The sequence below is a fragment of the Capra hircus genome, chromosome 10 (assembly GCF_001704415.2).
Source record: "Capra hircus breed San Clemente chromosome 10, ASM170441v1, whole genome shotgun sequence".
Classification (NCBI taxonomy): domain Eukaryota; kingdom Metazoa; phylum Chordata; class Mammalia; order Artiodactyla; family Bovidae; genus Capra; species Capra hircus.
Genome location: NC_030817.1, coordinates 92,377,204 through 92,401,696, shown reverse-complemented (window position 1 = coordinate 92,401,696; position 24,493 = coordinate 92,377,204). Strand labels below are relative to the sequence as shown.

At 37.5% G+C, this 24,493-nt stretch overlaps 1 protein-coding gene across 1 annotated transcript in view; it reads right to left on the bottom strand.

Annotated features, from left to right (window-relative positions):
- TBCA (tubulin folding cofactor A) overlaps positions 217-24,493 on the bottom strand; it is an 84,915-nt gene continuing 60,638 nt past the window's right edge. The window contains exons 2-4 of the mRNA XM_018053687.1: positions 13,981-14,086; positions 2,523-2,609; positions 217-490 (exon numbers count right to left, since the gene is read on the bottom strand). Of these exons, the coding sequence (XP_017909176.1) occupies positions 410-490; positions 2,523-2,609; positions 13,981-14,086 (274 nt within the window). The 3' untranslated portion in view covers positions 217-409. The remainder of the gene's footprint in view (positions 491-2,522; positions 2,610-13,980; positions 14,087-24,493) is intronic.

The window sequence follows — 24,493 nt, the reverse complement described above, 5'->3', positions numbered from 1 at the left end:
CTGTGTTGTTACTTTCTTATCTGGGAGTTGCATGCTACTCAGGATAAAATACTCAAAATTTGGATATTTATCTTAGAAGAAAAAAATCACCCTGTTTTTAATTTAATTCACGCTTAAGCAGTAAAACATCTAGACTTTAAAAAGAACCTAACAGATTTTAATTCTCTGTCAAAAATGGCTATGACTTAATGCTAAAAGGTTAATTAAAATACTCTGTAAAGTACAAAAGAAGCAATTTTATTAGATGAACTCATTTATTTGACACATTAAATTAGGCAAAGAAAAATATATGCACTGCATAAAAAGAATCACATTCTCATACTACTTGAACACATAGCAGTGGTCAAAAATAATGAATTGTGGAATGGATCCCAGGATTTAATGCAAAAAATACCCTGTACAGAAAACTTCAGGCTTCTAACTTCACTGAATCCAGTACTAAACGTGCCTCCTTATATTCCTCAGCTTCTTCCAAGTCTTTTTCACTCTCCTGAAATTAAATGTAATAAAAATTATGTTTATTCTTCTTGAACTTCAGTACTTATTACTCAGATATCACAAACTATCAAAGATAAGCAGCTCAAAAATTAAAACAAAATATATATTTTTATATATTATTATATAATATACAATATTGTATATTCTTATATAATAAATAAAAAACATGGTCATCTAAAACCACTTACATTAAGTAATTAAAACCTCAGGAAAAAATTAAAACATTGTATTCTCACTTTATTAACACAACAAAATGGTATTATTAATGCACTAACAGTAAAAAATTATTTACTAATGCATTACATATATGATGACATTCAGACCGAAATAACCCTACAGCTACTCAAATGACAAAGAAGGCTACAGATGTCACACTAGAGTTAAGAAAAGTGAACTGTCTTCCTGTTGATGAGTATTATATACCTTACTACATGGGAACAACAGCTTTCAGTTTCTGACATTTAAAGACTGAGTTCTTCCTTGGTATATCATATACAAAACTATTATTTAATAGTAACACATAAATGAAATAATGTAAGTTAATGAGCATAGAGCACAGCCAATTTTGTTCATTTTTTAGTAAACAAAGCTATGGTCAGCAATTCAGGTCAGGCAATAAAAGATGAATATATACAAACAGCTAGAGGGAAGAGGAAATGAAGTGTGTGTACATGTATTTAATATGAAATTTTAAAGGAAAAAAAGACTGAGGGTTTGCTTAATTCAGACTACAGGTAAGAATTCCTTAAACTTCTCTATTACATTTGAACACGCCTTTGTTCTCTGTTGGAACATATAAGCTCTTTGAGGGTACAGACATTGCTGAATATATCCTCACACACAAATACATCATCGAAAGACAATATTATTTTTTAAGCAGTTTTTATTACTTTCTTGGTTACTACATTCATGAGAGAAAAAAGCATTTCAATTGTCAGGAAATACAAATGATGCTGCTGTTCCGGGTAATATTTTAATAGAGTATTTCCTGTTTTCATTTATCTTTTATTTCATCTCTTTTATTTTAAAAACTTAGCTTCATTTTGGCTTTAAAGAGAGTTATCCTGCCTTTAAAAGGTTCCTACAGATAAATACGAGTTCTGTTTCAAAAGTAAAGTAAAATGTATTTCTCTGTTTCGTTTTTTCTACAGACTTAGTCCTGATGTTATTTTGGTGGGAAAACAAATCTCATTCTCTTTCCAAGAATATATACATACGATCAACCTGAAAAACCCTCACTATGTTTGATGTATAGGAAACAACTATGAACAGGAGACAGCTATGTAGCTGGTAATTAATATTAGCTCCAGAACTAGAAACTAAAGGTTAATAAAGGAAATGACAGAATTCATCAAATTATCATCAAATAGCAAAAATAACTGGCTTATACACAGTATTCTGCTTTCATCTTTTTTAAGAAATAAAAAAAGAACTTCTCATTTTTCTTAGAATCCCTTTTTAAAATGATTCTGCCACTATATCACAAGACATTTATACTAGCAAATATGATAAAGAGTGTTACCAGCTCCAAGTTAATATGAAAGGACTGCCTATATATTACTGTACAGGGTTTTCTTTCTTCTCTGAAATCATTTTAGGTTTGAATCGGGAAGAATTCCAAATCCTTTGTAAAACAGCCTAAATTCATTTGAAATATCTGGATCTTTTAAAACACCAAACAGAATATTTATATTTAATGTATTAAAAAAGATGTTTATGTGTGAAAATGGAATCATTCAAGATATTGCTGGACAGTATTAGTACTACGAATACCTACAATGATAACTCAAATATATTTCAACTCAGTTTAAATGACTAGAGTGACCATGATGACACAGTGCTTTTACTGGAGGCATGACTTAAACACCACTTAAACTCCACTAATTATTTAAAAATACACTGTACACTGAGCAAGTAAACAAAATGTCACCAACTAGTTTTCAGTGTCAAAGATTTAAAATTTTGGCCTTTGATGTATTAGACTGAAATAACATTGAAACATAAGACAGATAAGTAGTACTTACTAATAACTGCAGAAGATCAGTGTGTGCAGCTTCCAACCTGCGCTGGCAGTCTGGAATCATCATCCGGGACTCCTGCAGGATCTCGGCCTGTAACAAAACGACCTGTGAGACACGCAGAGATGGCAGGACGTACGCATTTAGCTCACACCTCTGAAAATATACAAAATGATTTAGAGGAACAGAAAAAAATTATGGCTATGTTAAATGGTTCAATATTTTAATTTTAATTGTGTTTATTAGAAGTTAGAAAGAATGACTTTCAAACTGTAAAATATACAAAGTACAAGTTTTCGATCTAAACCTTTTTGGTAATCACCTTCTCACGCTAAGTAAAAATTAACTCTGAAAGCTTTTCATAGAGCATTTATTTAAAAAGGTTATTTAAAATAAACTGTTTCTCCTGCTGTCACAAAGCACCGTTATCCAAAATGGGATCAGCTGGTTATATAAACATCTCCTGCATCTTTTGAGTAATAAAGAAAAACAGTGCTCAGATAATATCACATGGAGATAATTACTGCATGAAAAAAGTTATTGAGTTATTGATCACATCGTGTGCACACTGCAGGAGGTTCTAACTGAAAGACAGAGGTGAGGAAAAATGAAGAGCAGAGACCCGCAGGTTCACATTTCTGATGCTTATCATGCATAAAAAGTTATTACTTATCCCTGTGCTTCATTTTAGGGGAGAGATTATTCTCCCCATGCAGTTTGATCCAAATTACCAACCAGGCACCCCTCTGAATCTGAACTTCTACTTCTCTCTATTTCTCCCAAAGACAGACACTACAGAATTAAACACAGGAATCTTTACTTTGGAGGATATTTCTCGGCTTAAAATTTCACCATTTGAAGCTGGACTATAAAATATATCAAATCATAAAAAGAAGAAAAATAATCAAATGGATGAATGGGAAACCCAATCAGTTAGAGGGTAAATATATTAGTGTCAGATGTTGGACCTCAAATAAGTCTCTTTCCCAAGGAAATATGAAGCTTTATCTCCTTAAACTAGTCTTAGAAAGAGACACAGAGATCAATGAAACATTTATTTCCAAAAAGTAATCTTTGGTCAAATACCTTGGGTGAAATGGCTACAAAATCTTGAACTTTAACCTAGAAGCTTTATTATCTAACTCACATTAAAAACAAATGACATAATTTAATGGTAACCATAATCCTATTACACTCTAATAGAAACTTTAATGAATCCCACTACCTTCTTCCTTTTCCCAAAGTTTTATCATTGTTCATAATATAAATAAAAATGAAAATTATAATATACAACAATGCTCTCTACATCTCTTTTCTTAGGTGAAATCTCTTGCTGAACTTGTAATTCTTCTGCTAATAAGGCACATGTTGAAAATTTCAAACACGGGATCGTGACTTTATTTTATAGCTATTCATACCATGCCATGGCAATTCAATCATTGCCATTAATCTATTTTTGAGGACTTCCCTGGTGCCTCAGACGGTAAATAATCTGCCTACAATACAGGGGACTTGGATTTGACTTTAAGTTGGGAAGACCCCCTGGAGAAGGAAATGGCAACCTACTCCAGTATTCTTGCCTGGAGAACTCCATGAACAGAGGAGTCTGGTCCATAGGGTTGCAAAGAGTTGGACACGACTGAGCCACTAACTATTTTTGTGTGTCTGGTTAGTTTGAATACATGTGAAAAGTCAGTGACAGGGACATTTAATTAGGTAAGGAATTCATATTTCCTCCCCTATGGGCCCCCCTAGTTTATAGGAATTAAACAAGATGAAATAAATATAAAGAATTGGGTTAGACACATAAGCGAAAATGTATACTTGTAAACTTTATTTGGCAAGCTTTAGTGTTGTCATGGACATGAACTTTAAACAATGCTGTCCAAAGCACCTCCTATTCATTACTGTTCTATATCCCTCATTAATCAAATAGGATTCTGACCTAAGAAGGGCCAAAGCTCAGTCTCTCCCATATATCAGTCTCATTTCATACAATAAGCTTACTATATAATTGTAGGATGTCAGGTACAGGGGATATAAATATGAAAAAGAGAAGATCTCATCCTCCAATCCATATGGGAGAATAAACACGCAAATAAACACTAACACTGTTTCACTGTACTTTATCCAGTACAGTGATAATTATGGTTTGGGGTCCATAAACCACATCCTTATCAAGGCCACAAATCATATACTTTACCTTCCGACAGTGAATTACAATTGTCAGGAATAATTTTAAAAGACAGTATATAAGGTATGATTATACAGTAAAGACACCCCTCAAAACACGTGAATAAATGAAAACAGTATTATCATTCAAAGTGTTCTTTTTGGAAGTAGTCATTCAAATGAATAGTGCCTCTGTTTAAAACACCTGGATAAACTGTCAGTTTATTTCAGTGCTATGACAAGACTGAGGCCAACTAAGGATCCTGGGGGAAGCTTAGCGAGACTCGTTGCCACAGTGAATAAACCACTGAACTCAAATATGATCAGCTTCACTCACAATCAAACATACATACATTGGAAAGGAAAAATCTATTAGCAGATCTTTAATTTTTCAAAAAGAAGAGTGTGTGAAATAACCTAGCCAATGGTTTCTAGCTCCTTCAGTGATCCAGATCATTTATGCAGGGCTGGCTATACCTATAATAATCTATGGACAGTCTAATGTTAGATACTGGCTGCTTCTGGAACCAATGGTAACTGTATTAGTTTGCCAAATTGAGCTCTAAGAGTAGTTCAGAGATTACCAGAACGATGGTTAAGTCTCTTCTTTTATATCGTGCTAAAATGGTAATGTGATAATAAACAAGTTAAGAAACCTATTTGATGAAGAAAAAAAAACCCAGTAACTATGTGAGGTGATGGGTATGTTCAGTAGCATGAATATGGTAGATACTTTACGAGGTATATGTACATCAAACCATCAAGCTGCCCACCTTAAATATATACATTTTGGTTTTTTTCCCCCTTTCCCCCCATATTTTATTTTTTCCCTATTCCCATCACATCTGTAGTTAGCAAAACCAGTCAATTGTGTAAGATGGATTTAGTGAGAAACTTTAAACTTTCATTTATAAAAGAATGTGCTGATTCACAGAAGAAATCATTGCTCTTCCAACGGGTCTCAATCTGGAATCCACAAATGCTAGTAAGTCAACTTTTAAATGTTTTAATTTGCGTTAAACCCAAGACACACTGTAGAAATCCACTAAGAAATGGTTTCTAGGCTGAACAGCTGTTTCCCCTTAGTCTTCAACAGAGCGTGTACATGTGAGTTTCATTTTACAGTCACTGCAGTCCCCTCACTGCACCAAGATCACCTAAACTCTGTGTGTAGTAGTGAAATGTTCCTAGTTATACCTTAATTTACAAGAGGCGGTCCTGAAGGAGCTCATTCTAAGCAATCGACCATTTTGCCTGTGTGTTTGTGTGTGTGTAAGGCACAACTAGACTGATTCAGGGCAGGTTGCTGCTGCTGCTGCTGCTGCTAAGTCACTTCAGTCGTGTCTGACTCTGTGTGACCCCACAGACCCCATATCCCCACCAGGCTCCCCCGTCCCTGGGATTCTCCAGGCAAGAACACTGGAGTGGGTTGCCATTGCCTTCTCCAAAATATATACATTTTAATTTTACCTCAATAAAGCTGGGGAAAAAAGATATCTAAGAAACAGAAGCATAGAGTTAGAAAGGACATAACCATATCTGGGATGTCATCCAGACCAGTGTCCTCAATCCACAAACGATAAAGCCAAGTCTGAGTGTGATCAGCTGGTTAACCGGCTGGGAGTTACAGCCCCTGATTTCAGCTCTAGCACATGCGTTAGTAGCACCAGCAGTCAGCAGCCAAGACAGAGCCCATGGCATCACCTCCTTGTTTTCCTGCTCGTGAGCAGGCACCTCCCACAGCGAATTTGGTCTGGCACTGTGAAATCAACAGGATGTGGCAGAAGGGGCATTCTGAAACTGAAGACCTGAAGCTGCATCTTAAGAAGCCTTGTAGCTTCTACATGGAATCTCTTGGAATGATCACTTTGGGAAACACTTCTCTTAGGACCCAGTCACCATGCCATGAAGAAGACAGACAGACAGAAAGAAAGAAAGAAAAAGTTCATTTGACTTGTGTTCTGTGGTTATTGATGAATGGTTAAGGATGGAAGAAGAATCCTATGAGTCAAAAATAATCTGGGCTCTAAGCACTGACATACCAATAATTACTTAAACATGAATGGTCTAAATTTACCAGCTAAAGACAGGTGTACAAGAAACTCACTTCAAATGAAAGCGATAGGGTAAAAAAAGAATAGAAAAGACATGCCATGCAAACATTAACGAAGGAGACAGGAGCGACCATGTTCATACTGGACCCATGTTGGGTACAACAGACTTGAGAGTGAGACATCATGAGGGACACAGAGGGATATCACATGATGAGAGAACGATCGATCCATCAAGAAAACAGTGATGCTGAATGTGTGTATGCTGAAAAAAGAGCTTCAAAACACATGAAGCTAGAAACAATAAAGCTAAAAGGAGAGAGAGAAATACAGCTGAGGATTCCAACACTCCAGTTTTAGCAAATGACAGAAGTACTAGAGAAAAAAGAAATCAGCAAAGATACAAAAGAATCCAGTAACATCATCAAAAGATATAACTGACATTTACAGAACACTCTACACCTATGAAACAAAAATACAAATTCTTTCCAAGCACCTATGAAACATTCTCTACAGTACACTATATCCTGGACCAAAAGGAACAAACACAAAATGAAAAAAAAACCTCAACAAATTTAAAAGTACTGAAACAAAACATAGTACATGTCTGACTATAATGGAATAAAATTAGAAAACAGTAACAGAAAGATAGCAGCAAAACCTGTAAACATTTTATAAATTAAACAACATACTTCTGAACAACTAATGGGTCACAACAAGGAAGTCTCCAAGGAAACAGAGAAATACACAGATAAATGAAAATACAACATATTAAAATTTCTGGGATTTTCAGAAATGCTGAGAGAGAAATTTAGAGTATTAAATGCTTAGATCTGTAAAGAGGAAAGATCTCAAATTACAAAGCTAAGTTTCAGGAACCTAGAAAAAGAAGAGCAAGATAAACCTATATAAGCAGAAGAAAGGAAATAACAAATACAAGAACAGAAATCAATAAAATGAAAAACAGAAAGAGAACAGAGGGGAAAAAAGCAATGAAACAAAGCGTTATTTTTGGTATAGACTTCTAGTTAAGACTGACAAATATACAGTAAAAAGGTACAAATTGCCACTAACAGTGACAAAATAGAGAATGTCAGTACAGATCTCACAACCAACAAAAAGAGAAAAAAAATGCTAAAAGTAATTTTATAATGCTCACACAAATGTTCATAATGCTCAGTAATATTCATAATGTTCATAAATTAAATCACTTAGAAGACATGGACCAGTTACTTGAAAACTATAAACCACCAAAGCCTAACAGATAAACTGAACAGTTCTATAATTATTAAATAAATCAAACTTTTAATTAAAAAGTTCTTGAAAAAGAGTTCTCCAAGCCTAGATGCTTTCACTGAACAATGTTTTCAAATATTTAAACACTTAACACCAATTTTATACAAATCTTTCAAGAAAAAAGAGGGAACACTTCCCAACTTAATAAAAAAAACTTCAGACCATTATTTCCCATAAATTTAGATGCAAAAATCCTCAATAAAATACTAGCAATTCAAATCCACCAATTGAGAGAATTATACAACACAATCAAGGTTGGTTCGATATTTAGAAATTAATCCATGTAATTCACAGTTTCAACAAGCCAAAGAAGAAAACTCATGTGATCTTACCAAAAGACACAGAAGCATTTGACAAAACCTAATACCTATTCATGACAAAAATACTCAGCAAAACCATAAACAAAGAACTTCCTCAACTTGAAAAAGACCATCTACAAAACCACTACAGCTAACATTTATATAATGGTAAAAAACTAAATGCTATCCCCTTAAGACTGAAAACAAGATAAATATGTTCACTCTCACCACTCCTATTCAACATAGCACTGTAAGCTCCAGCCAGAGCAACAAGGCAAGAAAAACAAATAAAAGACATGCAGATTTAAAAGAAGCGAAACCGCAGTGTCGTGTTGGCCACTCAGTCAGGTCTGACTCTCTGCGACTCTATGGACTGTAGCCCAGGAGGCTCCTCTGTCCATGGGATTTTCCAAGCAAGAATACTGGAGTGGGTTGCCATTTCCTCCTCCAGGGGATCTTCCCAACCCAGGGATTGAACCCATGTCTCTTACATCTCATGCATTGGCAGGTAGGTTCTTTACCACTGGTGCCACCAGGGAAGCCCCAAATGAAACTGTCTTTATTTGCAAATGACAAGACTGTTATGTAGAAAGTCAGAAGGAATCCACCCAAAACTCCCAGAACTAATCCGTGAAGTCAGCAAAGTCAAGGTTGCAGGTTTTAAGATCAACACATAAAAAACTGACTACACTTTTATATCTAACAATAAATACAGCATTAGTAACTGAAACTAAAAACTAAAACTGAAACTAAATACAATACCCTCAAAAAAAAATGAAACACTTAGGTTTAAATCTAACAAAATATGTATAGGATGTGTACGCTGAAAATTACAAAATATTGGATTGACCAAAAGGTTCATTTGGAAAAACCCAAATAAACCTTTTGGCCAACCCAATTCTAAGAAAGAAATGAGACCTAAATAAACTGGAGAGACTTGCCATGTTCACTGACTGGAAGACTCAACATAGTAAAGACATTAATTCTCCCCAAGTTGATCTCCAGGTTTAATGGAGATCATTATTTGAAAATTTTTACAGAAAGGCAAAAAAAATTAGGAAAAATAATTCTGAGAGAAAAAGCAGCAAGTGAGAGGGCTCACTCTTCCCAATGTTAAGGTTCATTATATAGCTACAGTATTCAAGACGGTGAGGTACTGGCAGAGTTAGATACAGATCAATGGACCAGAAGAGAACCCGAAAACAAACACACAAACAAGTCCCCCTGGTTTCTGACAACGGAACAAAAGCATTTCTGTGGAGGAAGGATAGAACCTTTTCAACAAATGCTGCTGGAACTGGGCACTCAGGCAAAAAGATGAATCTTTAACTAAACCTCACACCTTACAGGGGCTTCCCTGGTGGCTCAGACCGTAAAGAATCTGCCTGCAATGCCGGAGACCTGGGTCTGATCCCTGGGTTGGGAAGATCCTGTGAAGGAAGGCATGGCAGTCCACTCCCAGTATTCTTGTCTGCAAAATTCCCATGGACTGAGGAGCCTGGTGGACTACACGCCATGGGGTCGCAGAGAGTTGGGCACGACTGAGCGACTAAGCACACACACACACCTTAAATAAAAACTAACTCAAACTCAATTGAAGCCGGGAATGTAAGAGATAAATAAAACCACACAACTTTTAGAAAACGAAAAAATCTTCAGGACCAAAGTCTAGCCAAAGAGGCCTTAGATTTGACATCAAAAGTATGATTCACAAAAGGATGCATTTGCTGTAAAGGCTATGTTTTCAAAGTTAAAGACTGTTAGTCAATAAAAGATTGTATTAAGAGGGTAAAAAGACAAAATGAGGACGAAAAGAAAATATCTGCAAACCATATATCCAACAAAAGGCATTTATCTAGAAAATATTAAAAATTCTCAAAACTGAAACAAAATACCTAATTAGAAAATGAGCAGAAAACATGGATAGACTTTTCACTGAAGAGGATATACAGATGGGCAATCAGCAAACGAGAAGTTCTATATTATTAGTCATTAGGGAAATTCAAATTAAAAGCAAAATCAGCTGTCACTATACACTAATCATGTAGATGTGACGGGTAAATGTCGAAATTAAAATGGTGAAAACACCAGTGATAACACCAGGACTCCCCTGGTGGTCCAGGGGTTGAGAATCTGCCTGCCAATGCAGGGGAGACAGATTTGATCCTGGTCCAGGAGGATTTTGCATGGCACAGGGCAACTAAGGCCGTGCACCACACCTACTGTGCCAGCACTTTAGAATCTGCATATGGCAACTACAGAAGCCGAGAAGCCCTGTGCTCCACACAAGAGAAGCCACCACAGTGAGCAGCCTGCACACAGCAAGGAAGACAAGCCCTGCTCACTGCAACTAGAGGGAGTCTGGGCAGCAGTGAAGACCTGGCACAGCCAAAAATAAATAAACAAAATTAAAAAGAAATAGTGATAACACCAAATGCTGGCAAGGATGTGAAGTCAAACCATCAAAGATGACTGATATAAACATAAAATGATATGAATACAGCCACTCAGAAAAGATCTTGGTAGTTTCTTTTAAAGCAAAAAATGTACTAACATGACTCAGAAATTATTTGGGCATTTATCTCAAAAAATGAAAACTTATGTTCATGTAAAAATTAAGTATGATGAGGAAGGTGGAGGAAAAGAGGAATATCATAAGCAGAAGAAGGCTAACATCAATGTTCGGTTAACTTCTGAATACTGTGTTATATTTTTTAGCCAGAGGACGAAGGACAGCGGAATAACTGGTATTTTGGCTGGCTAGGGCCCTGAAACTTCTGCCTAGTTTACTTTAAAAGAACCAAAATGAGGCCTATTCCAGGAGAGAACAATTTTGGTAATCAATTTCAGGTAAGAAGTTTGATAGGGACAGCACTGTATGTGTAAGTTATAAAACAGGGCTGGTTCAGAAGATCCAGGAAAGCCAGAGCAAATGGAACCAAGTGAGAGACAAGCCAAGATAGTGAGAAGTGATTGCAGACGGCACTTAGCTCAGAGAAAGAGGAAAAAAAGGGAAAATAGAAGAGAACCCTCAAAATCTGGCATTTGGCTCTCTTGCTATTTTTTATGAGGGGTGTCAGCAAATGCCAAGCAGCAATGACTGGCCTTAAAGCATTAGGCAATGAGGGACAGAGCCGTGCTTCTGGCAACGCAACTCCCCTTGCATGCAAGAAAAACACAAATGGCTGCACAAACAGCACAGGCAAGCTAGGGAAAGGGACTGAGAAAGGCAGGTAGGCTGAGCTAGAGTGAAGACAAAGTTCCACGAGACTCTGAAACAAAACTGGACAACTGTATACACTGCAGGTTGAGAATAGCAAACATGAAAAATTCATTGCTCTGTAATTAGATATGGGATGATACTCTTACATTTAAGTACTAGGCTGACTATGAATCTAGGAAGTCATGTTATAAACCATGACCACTGTGACAAAAGAATCTTAACATGGCTGAGTGTAGAAAGGGTTTTTGAATAAATATTTTTCCCTTTTATGGGATTCCCTGGTAGCTCAGTGGGTAAAGAATCCACCTGTAATGCAGGAGACCCTGGTTCAATTCCTGGGTCAGGAAGATCTGCTGGAGAAGGGATGGGCTACCCACTCCAGTACTCTTGGGCTTCTCTTGTGGCTCAGCTGGTAAAGAATCTATCTGCCTGCAATGCAGGAGACCTGGGTTTGATCCCTGAGTTGGGAAGATCCCCTGGATAAGGGAAAGGCTACCCACTCCAGTATTCTGGCCTGGAGAATTCCATGGACTGTCCATGGGTTTGCAAAGAGTTAGACACGACTAAGTAACTTTCGCTCACTTTTTCCCTTTTATATCCGCATATGCAATCAATGATATAACCAGTAAGTGGCTAATATCATCAAATAACAATTAGAACAGGATTCAATAGAGTTAATTCTTACCTATCAAGCAGTGATTTTATTGAAAGATAATATACAAATATTAAAAATTAAATAAAACAGATTCTGTGATAATCTGTGGCACTATTTATAGAATTTGTTTACAAAGGTGGTGCAGTGGTACAGAATCCGCCTGCCAATGCAGAAGACGCAAGAGATGCAGGTTTGATTCCTAGGTTGGGAAGATCCCCTGGAGTAGGAAAAGGCAACCCCTCCAGTAAGCTTGCCTGGAAAATTCCATGGACGGAGGAGCTACGGTCCACAGGGTTGTAAAGAGCTGGACTCAACTGAGCACACAGAAACATTTAGAAAGGAAACATATCTCCCATTCCATGTAACTTACAACTCATATTCTAGCTATAGGACTATTTTAAAATACATTATTGGTGACAAAAAGCACAGAGCAAGAAAAAAAACTAAACTATACAAGTGGGAAAACAAACTGGATGGGATCCAAGCAGGACCTGGGTGAATTAAGTGATACACTATGTTACAATGCTTCTCACTAGATGTGGGAAAATAGAGTACCTTAGTGAGAGAGGTACAAAGGGGATATGAATATTTATGGAAGAAGCTGTCAAAAAACATTTAACATAATTTTAAGAATCAAAAAGTTAAATTATGTGTGTAAATCCTCATGAAGAGCAGTTAGTTTACAAAAAACATACTGGGGGACACATTATACCTACATACCTGTTTACAAATCCTCCCCCATAAACATGTCCTTTGCTATATCACACACAAAGGGAGGCAAGCTCTCCTGGAAAGTCAAGAAAAGAAGAAAGTGCTCTTTTTGGACAGCCTAAAGAAAGAAGACATCTCAGGTGTGACTGCATTCCTTTAGCATCACAGAGAGCAACTACCTACAGAGAAGTCCATTTTAAGGGATTAATTTTGCTTAATTAAGCCTGGAGCTAAGGATGCATTATTACCATTCTATATAACAAAATCTATATGATAAAAACCACTGTGAGTTCATAAAGCTGATTTGAAAAAACAAGTCTTGAGATATTATCTATATAAGCTCTTGTATATTCTCCTTTTACCTAGTGTCATCTGGATTTTATTCTAAATTCATTAGACACTGGATTTTAGGTAATAGAATCAGTAATATGGTACACATTCTAAAGAGATCAACCTGGCTACTGCAGTATGAAAGGAATGTAGGGTTATCAAGAGACAGTATCAACAAGGAGGCTCCTGCAGTAGTCCAGGCAAGAAATAATAGTGGACTGGACCAGGATAGCGACAGCAGAGAAAGAAATCAAGGGAGAAAGAAAGAGGACTTGGTGATCAAGAAGAGACCTGTAAGTTTTGGTTTGAGTATCAGAGTAAGCAGAGGTACCATTTATTGAGAGGCAGGAAACAAGAGCGAGAATAGCTTCTTCTTCGGAGGCGATGAGCTGGATTGAGGGAAGACCAAGATTCTTAGCTTGAACACAGAAGGGAGGATATGCCAAGAGGTGATCAATGTTTTCTTTCGGGCTCAGAGACAGACAGCGGCATGAGAACGAATGCCAAGCAAGCAGGAATTCTGGGTTTGTTTTGTTGTTTTGATGCCACATCTAAAACAGTGCCTAAAACCGCATTTGGCAAGTAGCAGGGGTTTAATAAATATCTGCTGTGTAAATAAGTGAATGGTCACAAAGATGGTACCTAAAGTTATAACATGGTATGAGATTAGAGAGGAACTACAGACTGAAGTCTTAAGGTAAAATTATATCTTAAATAATAATTTTACCTGTTTTTTAATAGCATAATTTTCACCATCTTCGGCTTTCATTTTTTCAATCTTTTCTTCTTGTTGTTTTGCTTCTTTTTCATACATCATTTTTTCTTTGACCAATCTATAAATAAACCAAAAATGTTTCAGAGAATTAACTTTCTCTCTAGCAACTGACCACAAGAAACAAAGGAGCGATGTAACTATAAAGCATACTTTAAAGAGCATATGTAACCAGATAAGGAGAAAGGAAGGGAAGAAAACAGTTTAGCTGTAGATGTATGAGCCTTATACTCTTAAATTTTATACCTGATTAAAGCAAATCAATTTATCACAGCATAGTATTCTTAAAATTTTAACTAAAAACACATTCCATTACAGCAATTGTATTTACAATATAAAATAACATTTCTTTATTGCTTGCTTTATTTATTTACTTAAATTGTTATAATTAATGATTTTATATTTGTTTCAGGTACATAACATATTGATTTGATATTTTTATACATTATGGAGTGATCATCACAATAACTATACATCATCTGTAACCAATAAAGCTGTATCTCTTAATCCTTTTCACTTCTTTTGTCCGTCTTCCCTGACCTGTCTTCCCCCTGGCAACCACCAGTTTGTTCTCTGTATCTATGAGTCTATTTGTTTTGTTTTTCAGATTCCACATGTAAGTGAAATCATTTGGTATCTCTCTGACTTATTTCACTCAGCATCTACACCTTCCAGGTCCATCTATGTTGCTGAAGAGACATATTCAAAAAAACACTGCTAAGACCAAAGTAAATGAGGTGACTGTCTATATTTTCTTCTACGAGTTTTATGATTTAAGATCTTACATTCAAGTCTAACCCATTTTGAGTTTATTTTTGAATATGGCGCAACAAAGTGTTCTGGTTTCATTCTTCTGCATGAAATGAAGTATTCCCAACAACATTTATTGAAGAGACTATCTTTTCCACATTGTATATTCTTCTCTCCTTTGTCACAGATTAATTGACCATATGAGTGTGGGTTCATTTCTGGACTTTTATTTTGTTCCATGGACCTAAGTGTCTGTTTTAGGGCCAGTACCACATTATTGACTATTTGGGGCCGTCTGGACATGGAACAACAGACTGGTTCCAAATAGGAAAAGGTGTACGTCAAGGCTGTATACTGTCACCCTGCTTATTTAACTTCTCTGCAGAGTACATCATGAGAAATGCTGGACTGGAAGAATCACAAGCTGGAATCAAGATTGCTGGGAGAAATATCAATAACCTCAGATATGCAGATGACACCACCCTTATGGCAGAAAGTGAAGAGGAGCTAAAAAGCCTCTTGATGAAAGTGAAAGAGGAGAGTGAAAAAGTTGGCTTAAAGCTCAACATTCAGAAACGAAGATCATGGCATCCGGTCCCATCACTTCATGGGAAATAGATGGGGAAACAGTAGAAACAGTGTCAGACTTTATTTTCTGGGGCTCTAAAATCACTGCAGATGGTGACAGCAGCCATGAAATTAAAAGACGCTTACCCCTTGGAAGAAAAGTTATGACCAACCTAGATAGTATATTCAAAAGCAGAGACATTACTTTGCTGACTAAGGTCCGTCTAGTCAAGGCTATGGTTTTTCCTGTGGTCATGTATGGATGTGAGAGTTGGACTGTGAAGAAGGCTGAGCACCCAAGTATTGATGCTTTTGAACTGTGGTGTTGGAGAACTCTTGAGAGTCCCCTGGACTGCAAGGAGATCCAACCAGTCCATTCTGAGGGAGACCAACCCTGGGATTTCTTTGGAAGGAATGATGCTAAAGCTGAAACTCTAGTACTTTGGTGACCTCATGCGAAGAGTTGACTCATTGGAAAAGACTCTGATACTGGGAGGGATTGGGGGCAGGAGGAGAAGGGGACGATCGAGAATGAGATGGCTGGAAGGCATCACGGACTCGATGGACATGAGTCTGAGTGAACTCCGGGAGACGGTGATGGCCAGGGAGGCCTGGCATGCTGTGATTCATGGGGTCGCAGAGTTGGACACGACTGAGCAACTGAACTGAACTGAACTGAAGGCTCTATTCAAGGCTATGGTTTTTCCATTGGTCATGTATGGATGTGAGAGTTGGATTGAGAAGAAACCTGAGCACCAAAGAATTGATGCCTTTGAACTGTGGTATTGGAGAAAACTCTTCAGAGTCCCTTGGACTGCAAGGAGATCCAACCAGTCCATCCTAAAGGAGATCAGTCCTGGGTATTCACTGAAGGACTGATGCTAAAGCTGAAACTCCAATACTTTGGCCACCTCATATAAAGAGCTGACTCATTGGAAAAGACCCTGATGCTGGGAGGGATTGGGGGCAGGAGGAGAAGGGTACGACAGAGGATGAGATGGCTGGATGGCATCACTGACTCGATGGACCTGAGTATGGGTGAACTCTGGGAGTTGGGGATGGACAAAAAGGCCTGGCGTGCTGTGATTCATGGGGTGGCAAAGAGTCAGACATGACTGAGCGACTGAACTGAACTGAACTAATCCAAACTTTTACACATGTACCTGAAACAACCTAATGGTAAAAGCTCAGTTTGCTGGGAAAGGAGTCAGAATATTACATGCCAAATCCCAAAGAAAGAAAGATTAAGTTATTTTCAACAACAAAATCTTTAAAAAGTATGTATCATGTACTTAATTTTACATCTCATCTTCCTTGTGTGAAGGACTGGGATATATAATTTAGATATGGTTCTTGCACAGACAAGCAGTGGAAACAAGTATTTATTAAAACAAGAAAAGGTACTGATATAGATCAGGAGATTTCCCACAATAAAGACCAGAGCAATACAAAGGTCTACTGATTATTCCTCAGATAATCAAAATTCAATTAATCATAATAGTGCGATCTCCCCTAGTTCTTGTTAATCAAACTTTTAATGTAAAAGAAAAGTGCAGTTCAAGAAAACACTAATATTCCTACATACATATTATCTTAGGAACAGAAGGAAAAAAAGTTCACAGTTCCATGCCTATTAAAAGTAGCTTTCTCCCCCTGGCTTGAAAACTTACTTCTAGAACTATGCTCTGAGAAGGAATTTAAAAATCATACTAGAGGATAGCTTCTGTCTAATCATTTGAAAGGAAGATTAAATGTATTTCAAAAAATAACACAATTTTCACATTCTAACAGAACTAAAATAAGTTCACAAATCTAAAAAATCTTTTGTCATACTATCTAGAAGGTTTCAGATTTAAAGTCTGGATTTAAATCACCTCATAAAATGCATACTAAATATTAAAACACTAAAATGTTCCAGTTTGGAATTTTGAGTTGTACAAGCAAGGTTCTTCATGATCACACACTAGCAACATAGATGGAAAGAAATATAACAAAATGTTAACAGTATTTATAGTAGCATGTGACCTTTAAATTCTCATCCTGACATATCTCAAAGTGAAAAAAAAAAAGTACCAAATAGGGATAACTTTTACGCTGCCATGAATATAAACAAACAACAAAAGATTCTCAAATAACAAGTAACAAAATATACCCGGGCAACTATCTATTTGTGGTTACCTGAGAAGAAAAGTCCTAGTGATATGGGGTAGGGGTGGTCAGCTGGGAGGTAAATAAGCTTTCATTTTATGCCTTTCAATAAAAGTTTCAGGGTCCCCCCCGCATATGTAAGTATTACTTTTATTTAAAAATTAGATGCTTATAATTAATTTCGGAGAGGCACAATTTTGAATTATTTTAAAGTCTGCTAGTTTTTCCTTTAGCTATATTTTCTAAATTTTCTGGAATAAAGCAAAATTCAATTAGAAAGATACCAAAATATATCTAATAGCTGTACTTCTCTAAACACTAATCGCCAGTCCATGTCTGACGTAGGGTGCAGCTTGCTTGGGGCTGGTGCATGGGGATGACCCAGAGAGATGTTGTGGGGAGGGAGGTGGGAGGGGGGTTCATGTTTGGGAACGCATGTAAGAATTAAAGATTTTAAAATTAAAAAAAAATAAAAAATTATAAAAAAAAATAAAGTAAGTGCAAACAAATATAAAGTCATAACTTATTATATTTTAAAGGCATAATTAACGGAAAATGTTTATTAGCCTTACAAACCCACATGTACAGAGAAACACAGCAAGTTCAAAATTTGGTCACTTTTAGCAGTTAGATAAATAAATATAGAAAAGCAAAATAAAGAAACAAAAAAGCAATAGAAAACGACATACATAAGGAGAAATTTTAAGAAATGACGGCTATCAGGGTAATAATAACCAAATGAGAACAAACCATTAAACTGTCTCTGTATGGACACAAAGCGACTTCAAATATGTCGTCAGTCATACTCATCACTCCACGTGACAATTACGAACAACTGGGCAGTCTTGTTTCATGTGCCTCCTGCTACTTACTTGTGTATTTACTTATTAGTATTTTCAGACATTTTACCTTCGGTTTGATTTTTGAGGTTAAAAGCCTATGATTTCACCTCCCTCCTCACCTCATACCACATACAAAAATTAACTCAAAATGGATCAATATAAAAAGCAAAAGTTATAAAAGTTCTGAAAGAAAAATGTAGGTACATCTTGATGACTTTGGATTTGGAGTTTTATATATGACACCAAGAGCACAAGAAACAAAAATGTTGACCTTAAACCCATGTACCTATAGGTGACTTATTTGTGACAGAAGAGGCAAGAATATACAATGTGGCAAAGATAACTTCTTCAATAAGTGCTGTGGGGAATAACTGGACAGCTACATGCAAAAGAATGAAATCAGAACATAATGCCATACACAAAGATAAACTCAAAACAGATTAAAGAACTAAATGTAAGACCAGAAACTATAAAACACTTAGAGGAAAACATAGGCAGAAAACTCAATGATATAAATCAAAGCAAGATCTTCTATGACCCACCTCCTAGAGTAATGGAAATAAAAATAAACAAATAGGGCCTAATTACACTTAATAGCTTTTTGCACATCAAAGGAAATGACCAACAAGGTGAAAAGACAACCCTCAAAATGGGAGAAAATAATAGCAAAGGAAACAAGTGACAAAGAATTAATTTCCCAAATATACAAGCAGCTCATACAACTCAACACCAGAAAAACAAACAATCCAATCAAAAAGTGGGAAGAAGACCTAAACAGACATGTCTCCAAAGAAGACATACAGATGGCTAACAAACACATGAAAAGATGCTCAACATCACTCATTATTAGAGAAATGCAAATCAAAACTACAATGAGATACCACCTCACACCGGTCAGAATGGCCATCATCAAAAAGTCTACAATCAATCAATGCTGGAGGGGGTGTGGAGAACTGCTGGTGGGAATGTAAACTGATACAGCCACTACAGAAGACGGTATGGAGATTCCTTAAAAAAGGAGGAATAAAACCACCGTATGACCCAGCAAACCCACTCCTAGGCATACACCCTGAGGAAACTAAATTGAAAAAGACTCATGTACCCAATTTTCACTGCAGCACTATTCACAACAGCTAGAACATGGAAGCAACCAAGATGTCCACGGACACATGAGTGGGTAAAGAAGCTGAGGTACATGCATACAATGGAATACTACAGCCATAGAAAGGACCATAGTTGACTCAGTTCTAATGAGGTGGACGAGCCCAGAGCCTATTATACAGAGTGAAGTAAGTCAGAACGAGAAACATAAACATCATATGCCATGCTCAGTGGCTTCAGTCGTGTGTGACTCATTGCGACCCCATGGACTGCAGCTGACTCATGTATGTGAAATTGAGAAAGATAGTACTGATGAATTTATCTGCACAGCAGCAATGGAGAAACAGACATGGAGAACAGACCTATGGACACAGCGAGAAGGCAGGAGAGGGTGAGATGTAAGGAGAGTAACATGGAAATTTACATTACCATATGTAAAACAGCCAGCCAGTGGGAATTTGCTGTCTGACTCAGGGAACTCAAACAGGGGCTCTGTGACAATCTAGAAGGGTGGGGTGGGGAGGGAGTTGGGAGGGAAGTTCAGGAGGGAGGGGACATGAGTGTACCTATTCTTGTTGATGTCTGACAGAAAACAACAAACTTCTGTAAAGCAATTATCCTTCAATTAAAAACTAAAGTGGCAAAAAAAAAAAGTGCTGACCTTCATCAAGATCAAAAAATTCTGTGCTTCAAAAGACTATCAGGAAAGGGAAAACACAACCACAGAATGGGAGAAAATATCTGCAAAGCATACACTGGATAAGAAACCTGTATCTAGAACATATAAAGAACTTTTACAACTCGTTAATTTAAAAAAATTTTTAAAAATCCAATTAAAAATAGGCAAGCTGAATAGACATTTCTTTAAAGATGATATACAGGTGCCCGATCAGCAAATGGAAAGATGCTCAACACCATTAGGCATCAGAGAAATACAAATCAAAACCATAGCGAGATAGCACTTCACACCCATTAGGAAGTTTATAGTCAAAAAGTCAGATAATAACAAGTGTTATTAACAAGAATGCGGAAAAACTGAAGCCATCAAACATTGCCAGTGGAAATGTAAACTGGTACAACTGCTTTAGAAGCGTGGCCATTCCTCAAAAAGTTAAATACAGAGTTACCACATATCTCAGGAATTCCACTCCTAAGTATATACCCAACGGAAATGCAAACATATGTCTACATGAAAACTTGTACATGAACGCTCAGCGCAGCATTACGCATGCAGAGGTAAAAAGTGGAAGCAACGCAGAAGTCCATGAACTGATGAATGGACAAGCAATATATGGTATACCACACAATGGAACAACAGCACACAAAACATGAATAACTGAATCACGTTATCATCTGGGTGGACATTAAAACCACTATGCTAAATGAAAGAAGCCACCCATAAAGGCCACTTATTCTATGATTCTATTTAGAGTATAGGTAAATCTACAGAAACAGAAGGTAAATTAGAGACTGCCTAGGATGGGGGATGGGGCTTCCCTGGTGACTCAGTGGTAAAGAATTCACCTGCCAATCCAGGAGATGATGGTTTGATTCCTTGGTGGAGAAGACTGTCTGGAGAAGGAAATGGCAACCCACTCTAGTAACCTTGCCTGGGAAAATCCCATGGACAAACGAGCCTGGAGGGATACAGACGATGGGCTCGCAAAGAGTCAGATGCAACTCAGGGACTAAAACAACAACAAGGATGGGGGAAATAGGAAGGTAAGAGCTAACGGGTTTGGTGGTAATGAAAACCTTCCAGGGAATTCCCTGGTGGTTCAGTTTAGTTCTGTTCAGTCACTCAGTCGTGTCTGACTCTTTGCAACCCCATGGACTGCAGCATGTCAGGCCTCCCTGTCCATCACCAACTCCTGGAGTTTACTCAGACTCATGTCCATTGAGTCTGTGATGCCATCCAGCCATCTCATGCTCCGTCATCCCCTTCTCCTCCCACCTTCAATCTCTCCCAGCATCAGATTCTTTTCAAATGAGTCAGTTGTTTATATAAGGTGGCCAAAGTATTAGAGTTTCAGCTTCAGCATAAGTTCTTCCAACGAATATTTAGGACTCAATTTCTTTAGGATGGGCTGCTTGGATATCCTTGCTATCCAAGGACTCTCAATACTCTTCTCCAACACCACACTTCAAAAGCATCAATTCTTCGGTGCTCAGCTTTCTTCACAGTCCAACTCTCACATCCATATATGACTACTGGAAAAACCAAATCTTTGACTAGACAGACCTTTGTTGGCAAAGCAATGTCTCTGCTTTTTAATATGCTATCTAGGTTGGTCATAACTTTTCTTCCAAGGAGTAAGCGTCTTTTAATTTCATGGCTGCAGTCACCATTTACAGTGATTTTGGAGCACCCCAAAATAAAGTCTCTCACTGTTTTCATTGTTTCCCCATCTATTTGCCATGAAGTGATGGGACTGGATGCCATGATCATAGTTTTTTGAATGTTGAGTTTTAAGCCAACTTTTTCACTCTCCTCTTTCACTTTCATCAGGAGGCTCCTTAGTTCTTCTTTGCTTTCTGCCATAAGGGTGGTGTCATCTGCATATCTGAGGTTATTGACATTTCTCCTGGCCATCTTGATTTCGGCTCATGCTTCTGAATCCCAGCCCGGCATCTCTCATGATGTACTCTGGATATAAGTTAAATAAGCAAGATGACAATATACTGCCTTGACATACTGCCTTCCCGATTAGGAACCAGTCTGTTGTTCCATGTCCAGTTCTAACTGGTGCTTCCTGACCTGCATATAGGTTTCTCAAGAGGCAGATCAGGTGGTCTGGTATGCTCATCTCTTTCAGAATTGTCCACAGTTTATTGTGATCCACACAGTCAAAGGCTTTGACATAGTCAATAAAGCAGAAATAGATGTTTCTCTGGAACTCTCTTGCTTTTTCCATGATCCGGTGGATGTTGGCAATTTGATCTCTGGTTCCTCTGCCTTTTCTAAAATCAGCTTGAACATCAGGGAGTTCACGGTTCACGTATTGCTGAAGCCTGGCTTGGAGAATTTTGAGCATTACTTTACTAGTGTGTGAGATGAATGCAATTGTGCGGTAGTTTGAGCATTCTTTGGCATTGCCTTTCTTTGGGATTAGAATGAAAACTGACCTTTTCCAGTCCTGTGGCCACTGCTGAGTTTTCCCAATTTCCTGGCATATTGAGTGCAGCACTTTCACAGCATCATCTTCCAGGATTTGAAATAGCTCAACTGGAATTCCATCACCTCCACTAGCTTTGTTTGTAGTGATGCTTCCTAAGGCCCACTTGACTTCACATTCCAGGATGTCTGGCTCTAGGTGAGTGATCACACCATTGTGATTATCTGGGTCATGAAGATCTTTTTTGTACAGTTCTGGGTATTCTTGCCACCTCTTCTTAATATCTTCTGCTTCTGTTAGGTCCATACCATTCTGTCCTTTATTGCGCCCATCTGTGCATGAAATGTTCCCTTGGTATATCTAAGTTTCTTGAAGAGATCTCTAGACTTTACCACTCTATTGTCTTCCTTTATTTCTTTGCACTGATCACTGTGAAAGGCTTTCTTATCTCTCCTTGCTATTCTTTGGAACTCTGCATTCGAATGGATATATCTTTCCTTTTCTCCTTTGCCTTTCACCTCTCTTCTCTTCCCAGTTATGTGTAAGTTCTCCTCAGACAACCATTTTGCCTTTTCTGGGGGGGAAGGTTTTGATCCCTGCCTCCTGTACAATGTCACAAATCCATCCACAGTTCTTCAGGCACTCTATCAGATCTAATCCCTGCTGGTCCAGTGGCTAAATCTCCCTGCTGTGAATGTAGGGGGCTTGGGTTCGATGCTTGGCCAGGGAACTAGATTCCACAGGCCACAACTAAAGATTCCACATGCCCCAGTGAAGACCGAATATCCCGTGTGCTGCAACCAAGACCCAGTGCAGCCGAAACAGATTTAAAAAAAAAGTTTTAAAAATGCCTGTGGCGACAGTTGCACAATTCTGTAAATATACTAAAGACACAGACTGGACAGTGGGAGACTTATAAGGTATACGAATTACATCACAATAAAGATATTAACAAAAAGAAAAAGAAAAAAAGCTTGTGACCATAAACTCAGCTACAGGAGAAAGCTGCAAGTAGTGGATAGATTCAGACTTAGACTTAACGACAGCTGAACATGTGAACAGCATGTCCAGAAATTTGCATTTGACTTATGGATTTAAACTGCTTTAATAATAATTTTCAGTAATAAGATAAAAATGTGCTGAGATTTAAAAGTTCAAAATAAAATCATTCATGTGTATCACTGTAGATACTTCTCTAAAAGTTCCTTTGAAACAGAAAATGACACTTGCTAGGACACAGAAGGCCAGTTGCTGAAATGAGACCTAAAGAGGGTTTAATTTTATTCACAGAAAGAATGAAAAAAGAACCCCAAACATCTGCCACCGAATTAAACAACTGGGGGCTTTAAGTCTGGATTTCCGGCCTCTCTTGGATACTTTTCATCAGGGAACGTTAGGCTGCGTTCATCCCGCTGGACGGAACTAGGCAAAGGCTGTTGCCCGCTTTAGATGTGGTGCTGTTTCACGTGCGCTGCTCTTCAGCTGCCCCACAACTCCACAATGCACGCAACTCCCTGTTTCTCAGACACTCAAGCCTTACACTTTACCCTGTAAGCAACGAAGTTTAGAACATGTGTGCTGGGAAACACGCGTATCATCAATGTAATAGATTATTACTGTTGCTTTTATTATCGTAACAGAATCACAATTAGTATTCAGAATATCAGGGATAATCAGAAACCACTGGGGTTAGCAATGACACTTTCAATATTCCTAAAGATGACAGGTTAGTAAACTCCTCTAGTAAATAAAAGTAGCTAGGACTGGATAAGCTATCAGAAAGAACCACATTCAATAATATTCTGTAATTCTAAGGTGTAGAATAAGGGTTGGCAAGCTATGGCCAATGAGCTGAATTTGGCCTGCCATCTGTCTTTGTATGGTCTGACAGTATAACACAGTTTTCATATTTTTAAATGGTTAAAAATTTTTTAAAAATGCTGT